Source organism: Telmatherina bonti, assembly GCF_933228915.1.
Source record: "Telmatherina bonti genome assembly, chromosome: 10".
Lineage (NCBI taxonomy): Eukaryota > Metazoa > Chordata > Actinopteri > Atheriniformes > Telmatherinidae > Telmatherina > Telmatherina bonti.
This window is the reverse complement of record NC_136628.1, coordinates 25,009,916-25,021,032: the sequence shown is the minus strand read 5'-3', so window position 1 is coordinate 25,021,032 and position 11,117 is coordinate 25,009,916. Positions and strand designations below refer to the sequence as shown.

The following is an 11,117-nucleotide window of genomic DNA, read 5'->3' as shown; positions in this document are numbered from 1 at the left end:
TACTATTAATGGTGTTTTTCTAAATGTCTTAAAATAATAAAATTACTGAAGTTACTAAAGTATTCAAAATACCAGTCAATGCACACTTACTTTCCACTGATTTTATCTGTATGTATGAAGAAAACCTTCCCTTATCTTGGAGACAATGTTTTAACAAAGAAACCACAATAGTTGGCAGGAGAGACTATTATTTATTCAGGTTATATACAGTTATGTCAGAGTAATTTCCAGATAATACAGTGACAAAGTCAAAGTATGAATACTGGCTCCTGCCTGTATCAATGTCTTTTGTTATTTCACTCTTTTCATTCCGGATCATTTTGAGTTAATTTTACTGTATATTATCATCAATATTAGTGTATCTGAGGCACACGGGGAAAACATGAATAAAACAAATGTATATAAAATGACAATAAGCTAAAAAAAAAAAAAAACCTTGCAGTCAGGGCCTGTAGTATGAGGCAGGGTCTAAATAACCACAGTATCTTTGGGTTATCTGGTTTAACCAAACAGAGATGGTTTCCCAACTCTGGGTGTGTCTGCATGTTCGTATAAAAAAGGTGGAGCTGGCATGAGATGACCAATCTCAATTTTATATAGCTAGAAGTAACACAGCTGCCGCACCCAAAGCAGGAAGGAAAGATGACAAAGATAAGTAATGCTTACCATGAGCGCATAAATTAGCATCATTGTTACATCGTTAAAGCACAGATCAAAATTTGTTGGCGTTTGCCAGTGTATTTTCTTAAATATTTGCTGTGTGCTCAATGTAAAAAAACAGAAAATTAAAAGTGGTCACTGGGATTACTGTAAATCTTTAAATTCATGTTTGATAATCCACACTAAAACAATATATTTAAAAGGGTTTTAAAAATCCGGTGATTTCATATGGTCATTTTTAATGGATCATGACCATGAAGGTACAGATATTATTTGTAATATGGCAAATTTTCATACTGCACTCTGTTTGGGGGAAAAATGGCGAGTAATTATTTTATAGTTGAGTGTGAATATGTATAAATGATATCTCTTGTTTCATACTATAGGCCTTAGATGTACTGACTATAAAGTCTAGGAAAATACCAATAAAACAGTAACTACATGATATGAACCACATGTTGGTCTTTTTTTTTTCTTTTTCTTTTTTTTTTTTTTGTTAATGGACTTATGTAATTCCTCCTTCACATTAGTGGTGTAGAGATACATGGTACTGAGACAAAAGCAGAAGAGAAAAACCTGAAGTGCATTTTGAACTTCATTGTAAACAAAGACATAATTGTCCAAAAATATTTTCTCCCCTGCTTAACTGGATGAGCAGTGTTTCTCAGGGAATATGTGTAAAAGGGTGTGTGAGATGTGTTAAAAGGCTTCAGGTAACAGTGGTTTTTGTGTATTTATTGGAGCAGCTGAAAATTCAGCCGTTTTTGGTCACATTTGATATTTTACAGATTACGTGTGTGTGCATTGCAGTGCACTTCAAACAGCAGTGGAAAGTATTCAGGTTTTGTGTCATCTGGTCTTCCAAGCAGTGTGTGTGTGTGTTTGTGTGTGTAAAGTCATATGCAAGTCTAACATAATATGTACAGTACAATGTTGAAGTTTGCCTGTGGAATCTTACATACAGTGTGAATACAGGTGCAAACTGTGTCCTGGGAGGGGGGAGCAGTCTGTTGCTGCTGGACGTGTGTGTTTGTTGTTTATGTGCAAGGCTCAGTTCCAGATCTTAAGGAAGCTGTCCCAGGACCCAGTGCATGCCGCCATGCCGTCATCAGTCACCCCCAGACAGCTCACACGATTGTCATGGCCAGCCAGGACTCCTACAGGAAATGCAAAAAAAAAACAAAAGAACACTTGTTACTGCGAAATATTTCACTCTGACGTCAATTCTGAGACTTCATGAACACCTAACTGAGCACAGTGAATCGCTTCTCTGTATAACTGAAAATGGTTTCTCAATAATTATATATAAACCTGAAATTAATAGTAACAAATTAGGGAATTTCTGTTGTATTTTGCAGATAAATGTTAGTTTACAAACCAGTTATGTGCATTACATCATAAAATTTGCCTGGTGTCTCCAAGTTTATTATATTAAAGTCCTATTTTGAAATAGTTTGGAACAAATATTTAATTTTTTGTGTTTTCATGTTTTTCTTCATCTTTGATTGTACGACTCTTCCTTAGCCAAAATGTTAAAGTAGCTGTTTTAATCGGGGACCCTTCTCTTGAGCTCTGTGTTGTTTAAGTTCACCTATTAAAATATTTCAGTCACATTTTCCATTTGGAGTAAAAGAAAAATGTAAGTAACTTGCTTTTAACCTTTGTGGAACAAACTTTTTTGGCATTCGATCGGAACACTTCAGCTTTCTCTCGCTTGTTCTGCCCACCTGCTCTGTCTCCCTTCATGGCGTCCCAGATGTTGCAGTTAAAGTCATCGTAACCAGCCAGCAGCAGACGGCCAGAGCGTGAAAAAGCAACAGAGGTGATGCCACAGATGATGTTGTCATGGCAGTAGACGCTCAGCTCCTGGTCCGCTCGCAGGTCGAACAGCCTGCAGGTGGCATCGTCTGAGCCTGTGGCGAAGGCGCTGCCATTGGGGAAGAACTGGGGATGCAAAGAGAGAGAAGAATAAGAAGCAGGAAGATGATATACACAATAGTACATACATACATATAAATAAAAATTTTAAAGAAAAAAAAATCTGAGGTGTTCCCACATTACCTACATGCTGTAATAATACAACAGAAAACTATTTCTAATTGCAAATATCTGCTCTCACACTGAATCTGACACCTTTGATTGATAGTGGCTACTTTTAATAGTGTCACTGCCACTGCCAGTTAGCCTGTATGTTGAATCCATAACAGTAATTGGAGATCATCTAATGTTTAGGATCCTCTGGTGGTGTGGAATAATCTTGTTGAACATGTTGGTGCAGTCTAGATTACTCTCAAACTGGAGATAAGACAGAAGAAAGTTTCATTAGAGCTGCTTTGTTGAGTTTATACTAGACAGTAAACAGAAACCCCTGCCAACAGTTGATATAACAAGTGGCAGTTATTTGGCATTTTATCATGTCTATATTTGCATTATTTTAATCATTAACGGACTGCACGTTAAGCATTCAATTCCCATTATGCTTGTCTAAACAGAGAGAGAAAAAAAGGGCCTTTCTAAATATTTTTTCATTTGCAGTTTGGTTACAAAGTAACTTGAGGATACTCACACAGGTGGCATTGATGTCTGATTCGTGGCCTATGAAGGTTTGCCGGCACATGCTGTCCCTGATGTCCCACAGTTTGACTGACGCGTCACAGGCTCCTGACACAAAGGTGCGCAGGTCAGGCGACAGGGACAGGCTCATGACGTCACCGGTGTGACCAGAGAAGACTGTGGTCTGCTGACTTGTCTCAATGTCCCACATTGCACTGAAGCAAAGAGTAAAGAATCTGTAAACAATCATCAGCTCTAGGGAATGTGTTTGGGTTCACAACTGTGGGACTCACCACGTGGTGTCTCCTGAACTTGTGATGATTTGATTGTCATCAATAAAACGGCAACATGAAAGGTAACCTGGTTTTGGAGAAAAAAGGGAGAGATTTAGGTGAACTGAAACTGATTTTCACGAAGCCTCAGTTAAAGTTTTCCGAGTTATTGTTATTGAGCAAAACTAAGCTGCAGTACTGAACATATTATTTGCTCATCCTTGTGACAATAAACTACAACAATTCCAAAAAAAAAGTTCAAATGCAGTATAAATTTGATCAAAACAGAATTAAATGAATATTTTATTCACGACTAATTGAAGAAAACATGTTAATTTTTTTTTTTTTTTTAAATTACTCATTTGGTGTGACTAAACTGTCAGGACATGATCAAGAACAGGTCACTTAAAAATAAGTGACAGTCAAAAGAAAAAGGCTATCAGAGAAGACACTGCAAAAAATACCCATTCTCTTTACCACTTGTTCCAATCAAGTGTCTCAGGATGCTGGAGCCTATCCCAGTAATTATTGGGCAAGAGGTGGGGTACACCATGGACACGTCACCAGTCCATAACAGGGCCAACGCAGAGAGACAACACTCACACCATTTACCCTAACATGCATGTCTTTGGATGGTAACAAACTCCACACAGAAAGGCCACAGATTGAACCTCTCCCTAGCAGAGAATTGAACCAGTGACCTTCTTGCTGTGAGGTCACAGTGCTAAGCACACTTGTAAAAAAAAAAAAAAAAGATAGTTGCAATTAATCTGTAAAATGTATGTACGATAAAGCTCTTGCACAAGGGTGTCAAAGTTAAGGCCTGAAGGTCAAAATCAGCCCACCAGAAAGTCTGATCTGGCCTAAAGTGAGGAATTTGGTGAATATGAAAATGACAGAAAACATCAACTGCAGGTTTTAATAAAAGCAATTAAATCTTAATTTGTCCACCTGAGGTGGAATTTTTTACATATAAAACATTTCCAAGTCAGGATGAGCGTCTTCTATCTTTGCTACCGGTATATGACTAAGCTAATATGTGACTTCTGTTTGTATCACACAGTGAGTCAGTTCAGGTGGTCAGGATTACTACACACGTGGAAAATAACTTCAAAATAAACTTTTACATCATGAAAAGTTACTCTGATCATTATGTGAAATACTAGATTTTCCACCTCCAGATGCCTGTGATTAAAGGTTTTCTGGTTTTGTAGATTCATTTTAATCAGTAAGAGTTAATTGATTAAAACTCATGAATAAATAAGCCATTTCATACATAAAACGATAATAAATATATAAAAACACATGTTACATATCATATAATGTAAAAAATGGTCTAAGTTTAAAAATACTTATAAAATTGTATAAATTCACACTTACATATGATTCTTAATGAAAAATATATATGAATATATTTTCACATGTTAAATATAATAAATATTACCTGAAAGAAATATAAAAAAAACTGGTAAAATATTGTGGAAACTTCACTTATTTTTCTCAAGAATATTTTGGTTGTTTGTAATGTTTTCGTGAAGAAAATGCAGACATCTTTGCACATAAACAAAAAGGAAATATTTAGAGTTGACATAATATATAAATTACTATTTATTATTAATCCCACTTGGGATTAAATTTCCTGAACTGAACTAAATTTGACACTCCTGCTCTTGAAGAAGCCATTTGTAAACATGACCCAGAAACAAAAGTGAGTTCTCTTGATCAAAACTCATTTTAAAATGGAAAAAGTAAGAAAATGTTCTGCGGTCAGAAAAACATAAATGTAAATTCTTTTGGAAACAGCAGAATGTTTTACCCTTTGAATGAAAAAAGAAAAGAGGAAAGGGACAATCTGACTTGTCATCAGCGGTTTGCTCAAAAGTCAGCATCTCTAATGGTATTGTGGTATATTTACACCTATGGAACTGGCATTTTGCAAATCTGGTAAAGTACTATTGATGATTAAAATGACTGTACAGGTTTTAGAGGAGCACATGGGACATCTCTTGCAAGAAAGGCCTTGCATATTTCTGTACGAACAAACCACGTAATGAATTTATAACAACAGCATGGCTCCATAGTAGAGTCCAGGTGTTGGACTGACCTGCCTGCAGTCCAGACTTTTCAACAACAGAAAATATTTGGCATATGAGAAAAGGCTAAATAAGATCTAAATCCTGTATCAGACAAGAGTGGAACAACAACCTTCTCCAGGAAGTCTGTCTGTCTCCTCAGTTCCCAAATATTCCCCCTGTTGTTAAAAGAGAATGCTGCAGTGTTAAACATCAGCCTGCTCCAACTTTTTAGAGATGTCTTTCTGCCATCAAATTTAAGATGAACCAGTATTATTTTTTTCACACTAAAATGTCTCCCAACATTTGATATAAGTTGTTGTGAATAAAACTTTACTGAGTAAGAGCCACTGGTCATTGCATGGTATTATTAATTTGCATGTTTCATAGTATCATAGTATTGCAGCTTATCTGGAACTGAGGTTGTAAAACAAAATGAGTTCAGCTGAATAAAAGAAAACAACCCAGGTGTTGCATATCATTCCCACACACAAGAGTTGATGTCCCGCCATATTATGATTGTGTTACCTTGTGATTAATTAAGCACGCTAATGAAATCATTGTTTAAAGGCTTGGGAGTGGAGTTTTCCCATGAGGCAGGGAACTGTGCATGCTTGTTTGAAATGCGTCATCAGTTTGACTCACAGGAAGAATCTAACCCAACTTGTAGGTGGATAAGAGCTGTGCATCTCTCTCACCTGTATGGCCAGGTAGCTCCCTGCTGACCCTGACGTTTCCCTCCCGTGTCTTTAAGCAGTAGATTGAGCAGATGTTGTCCAAGCCTCCGCAGGCCACGTAGTTCCCAGAAGGGGCATAAGCACAGGTCATTACCCAGGAGGAGCGCAAGGGAATGGCGTGTATCTAGATTCAAGATTTAAGATAACTTTATTGTCTGTTCTATAGCAGAAACAGTCATTTCTAACAGGGCTCCAGTCAATTTCTGTTTATATTTTAGAATAATAAGGTTATTTTGTCTCTATCTTGAATTTAAAAAAAAAAAAATATGATGAAACCAAATGTAAATTGTTTATACCATCATCATCCATCCAATTTCTATACTGTTCATTCCAATCAGGAAGCTGGGGCATATTCCAGGTAAAAAACACCCTGGAAAACTCCACCCTGGAGATGTTGCCTATCACACGGCCATATATAATCATATAAATGGTTTAATATTGAGGAGAAAACATGAAACTTTTTCACAGGTTTATATCTTAATTTTGGGTTCTACTAAAAGAAGATTACACACATCAATGTTTGAAAAAAGAAACAAAAACACAAAGCTTTTTTTCCCCCCATACTATACACATCTGTATCATCTCGCCCCCTGTACTCTGAGATACTCTTTAGGCCCTCGACCTTTCAAAAAGACTGAGTCTACTTTGATTGGCCCTATTGGTCAAAAAGGTTAAGTACAAGTATTTTTGGGGTTTGAAAAACCTAAAGTGTATAAATGTCCCATTTAGTTGCAGAATTATTGCTGTAGTTAACATTATGACCTGGCAATACTTGCCTGGAGGCTGCAGTGAGTCAAACACTCTGTAAGAAACTTCTAGTTCAGACAGATTACACTCATGATGACTTCATAAAAAAAGTATTCTTGCATATTTTACCTTGTTAGTAGTGTGGCTGTCCCAAATGATCAGTTTACCATCTTGAGAGGCACTAACCAGGAGCCTGTACAGATGGAAAGAGAATATACAAAAACATTTATGCTATTTTTGCACATTACACTACGCTTACATTTTCAAGACATATGCTGAAGTACTGTCCTGCCTGTGCACGCCATCCAGACACCACTATGCAGTATTTATAACACGCACAAAGGTTGTTTTTGTTTTCAACGTTTGCACCTTGGCTCCAAGAAGACCCAAAAAATTAAAGATAACAATCTGTTATTTGGTAGCAAACACTACATCTCACTCAGATATAATTATGCTATTTCATATGGTGCTTAGTTGGTTTTTTTTCTGTACAAAAATCCCAGAACAAACAATGCTTTGAATAATAATCTGATAAAAACAATAGTAAACAGGAACGTAGAGTAAAATTGAGTTCAAACACTGATGTAACAAATGATTTTGTGCAGCTGTAAATGAGCATATAATTATATAATGCTGTCGCTCATGTTCACCATGTAAGAATAATGTGCTAGCTAGCATGTTAACATTATCTAGCACTGGTCATCAGCACCTACCAGCAAACTATGACTTTGCTCTAACAGTTCATCCTGAATCACCATTTCTGTATCGATTTCATTGTGATGATTTCATTGTAATATCCACATACCAAAAAATATGGATATGAGCTATTGCTTCATTTAACAAAGCAGGGGATCAATAGCACTAAGTTACAGGAGTACAGTCTCACCTAGAATCTGAACCCCAGTGCATGGCATAGATCTTGGCGAGGTGGCCACGGAGAGTGCGTCTTGTCCGCATCTGAATCCGTCCCACAGGATCCAGACCAGCAGCCATCTAAGTTTGTCAGGAAATAAGTTTAATTCAGTCCTCCTCCCATACATATGTTGGAAAATTCGAGAATAGTGTAAACTTTCAGACAATATAAATAAAAATGGTTGCGATGTGACTTATTGTAAGGGTAAAAGTAAACATATTTAATGTTAAGTTACCCTGTGGCGTCGAGATTTCGGCTTAAAATTAAATCTTTAAACTTTTCCATTCTTAGTTTTAAGAAACTGAGCTTCACCTAACTGAGAGGAAAGCCTGTGTGGCAACCACGCTACATTACATTTTCTTTTTTTTTTTTTTAAAAATGTAACAAAAACAACAGTCATTTCCATCCAACTGCAATGCACATGGACACTTTTGAAAGGTTTTTGCATATAAATATTTGTCTCATATAAAACATTATTTGAAAGAGTGATTTAATATACTTTTCATTAAAAAACCTGTCAAGACTCTCAAACAGTGTCACTGGCTATAAAATAGAAGAATAAGATAACATCTGTGCCTGTCCATGATGACTTCATATTTATGACTAAAGCTAATCTCTAAAATGAGGCCAACCAAAATATTTCCCATCTTTCTCATCACATAACATTTACATTCAGCAGCCTTTACCTGTGTAAGTGTAGAATCTCCACATGCTTTCCTAGCATCCTAATGTAAAAAGGAATCACAAGCAGAAAAACAGCATGTCAACACAGGTTACTAAAGTCACATTTAATGCTAAAGAACTTTAAAAAACACAATTTACTCTTATCTGGTTCCGAAGCTGCTCGGCCTCTTGGCGAAGCTGCTCCAGCTCACTCATTTTTTAATTTGTCCAAGCAGTCCCCTGTTGGTTAGAGCACAGCTTTTATTGTCATTCATTCATTCATTCATTCTATAAAGCCTATTCCAATTCAGGGTCATGTTGACAAAATCAAATTTAAATAAAGCTTTATCTTCATTTAAAAAAAAAAAACAAAAAAAAACAACTCCCAGCTACAAGTATTTATTAAATCCCATCTGAGATGATATAGTATCATGCTTTCATAATCCAGTAATCCAAGAATTAGCTTTAATCAAATATCATTCAAATAAGCAAAATTGTTTACTTTAAATATTTCTTTAATCATCCTGGGATTTGGGGAAATATAATAATCATATAATGGAACCTATTTAATCCCTAAGGTTTACTGCAGCCACAGTGAGAAAATAAAACACTTGTAATCTGTTTATGACTGTGAAACCGTGCCTGGTTTAACTAGGAAGAATAATCTGTAGTGACTAAGCCACTACAGAGCTGCCAGTTCTGCTAGCAGGCAGGCAGGGGATGGAGAGGGAACATTTCCTTTAAAGAAGTGTGTATACAGGTCAGTCAGGCTGCACATTAATGCTGGACACAGTCGTTATTGATCTTCTGTCAAAACACAGATCTTTACATTTTAAACACCATGTATTCTTAGCTGTGAGTCCCTGAGGTTACACACCGTATGTCAAGTCATGTTTTCAGTAAGAAGCAGAATTTCCAGTTCCTGGAGGAGAACAGTAACACATTCAAATAGCTTCCTGCACGAGGGGCCTATTTGCATTTTGCTCAGTGGTTTAAATTCCCAAGAACCCTCGACAACAAACATGCATACAGTGACACACTCTGCAAGGAGGAGCATTTTGCTACAGTAGAGGACTGCTCCCATGAGAAACCTGCGACCAGATGGATCTCACAGCACTAATGGAAGCCAAAAGGGGTGCATCATAGGCCCGAGTCTCCTGGCACAGCTGCTCATTTAGCCAATGAGGAGCAGAAAAAGGCTGGGGGAGGGGGGTCATCAGAGATCAGGCCTGAATGAGTCCAACCAGATGCTCAGATGCATGTTTTTGCTGCCTGTGAGCATCAGCTGGAAGAGATGCAGATTCGTGATGTAGACATGATGTCAGTGGACAAGGTGTAAAAAGAGACACAGATTTCCACCTGAACAGACATGATGCCCAACAGCAGACAAGAAACTATCCTCTTGATGATGAGATAACTACCCTTTGAGAGTATGTTTCAAAGCACACGGTGACAGAAATTCAAAGATGCTAAGACTGAGTGGCCCCACCCCTCTGGACGCATATCTGATGTGGAACTACACTGACATGGCTACATCTGCAGCTGGAGGATAGTGCGGAGGCTCAAGCACTGCTGCATACATGACAGAAAAAGATGTTACAGTGACACAATGTAAATGCAAGCCCCATCTGAAATTAAATCCAAGACCAGTGGTACATAGCTTTCAGATGCACTTCAGGACGAGGATTTTATCTCAGTATCAGCCGTATTTACAGAGCCACACCAGAAGACTAGCTCCACGAAGGCAATCCATTGATCAGCACAGTCGTGAAGGCCTTAACCACCTCTTTCCACCCCATCTACAAACCGAGCTCTTGAAATGCGGATGCAGATACAATCGATGGCTCTAAACGATTCCATGAATACGCACATCATCCCCCAGCCATTTTACTCAGAAAAGGCTGACCGACTGTACGGCTGCTGTCAAAGCGTTTGATAAAGGGTGGCTACCTGTTAATTCTCCCGATGCTTTTTTTTTTTTTTTTTTTTTAAACACTGAGAGCAGCGTCCCCAAAATGCCGTGGAGGAATGAATTATGTGTCTTTTTCACGCATTAAAGATGAAGTTCTGGGGAGATCCACACAAAAAAAGTTCCGTGTGTCACGACTAGGCTGTTTCCAAGCCCTTCTTCAGTAAACAGCCAAACGGAGGAGGGCTGCAAACATTTCCATTTCTCTGCTTCACAGGAGCTCCAGGGAAAAAAAATGAAAGAAAAAGATGCGATCTGCTGCGCTGCGCTGCGGTTTCCTCTCCGACACGCTCTGCCTTCAGTTACAGCCGCTGCGTAAACAAAAACATTTTTTTTGTCCAAATCGGCGTGAACAAAAAACAGTTGGCCCCAGTTCTTCCCCTGGCCCGCATCAAGGATCGTCCATTAAACACCGTTCAACCCGTTTTACTCTGAGTCTTCGTGACGTTATCCTCGTTTCCTTCCTCTCGCTGGTTGCCTCCTCCCTCCTTCTGCCGACACTTCATCCAGGATATCAGCCGCCTTCAGCTC

The 11,117-nt window shown here is 37.9% G+C and overlaps 1 protein-coding gene across 1 annotated transcript; it reads right to left on the bottom strand.

Annotated features, from left to right (window-relative positions):
- Window positions 1-226: 226 nt before the first annotated feature.
- On the bottom strand, window positions 227-11,065 carry gnb2 (guanine nucleotide binding protein (G protein), beta polypeptide 2). The gene is made up of 10 exons (XM_079248287.1): window positions 10,568-11,065; window positions 8,777-8,857; window positions 8,641-8,679; window positions 7,928-8,034; window positions 7,171-7,234; window positions 6,256-6,418; window positions 3,507-3,573; window positions 3,227-3,428; window positions 2,388-2,604; window positions 227-1,817 (listed from the first exon to the last, which is right to left on the bottom strand). Exons 2-10 carry the CDS (start codon window positions 8,831-8,833, stop codon window positions 1,711-1,713), a joined length of 1,023 nt encoding a protein of 340 aa, XP_079104413.1. The 5' UTR covers window positions 8,834-8,857; window positions 10,568-11,065; the 3' UTR covers window positions 227-1,710.
- Between the last annotated feature and the right edge of the window lie 52 nt (window positions 11,066-11,117).

Excerpts from the sequence above, each read along its gene's own strand:
- gnb2 (XM_079248287.1), bottom strand. The coding sequence starts at position 8,833 with ATGAGTGAGCTGGAGCAGCTTCGCCAAGAGGCCGAGCAGCTTCGGAAC. Across the intron at positions 7,235-7,927 it reads CACTGGGGTTCAGATTCTAG|GCTCCTGGTTAGTGCCTCTC; the intron begins GTGAGACTGTAC and ends CCATCTGTACAG. Across the intron at positions 1,818-2,387 it reads CATGAAGGGAGACAGAGCAG|GAGTCCTGGCTGGCCATGAC; the intron begins GTGGGCAGAACA and ends CATTTCCTGTAG.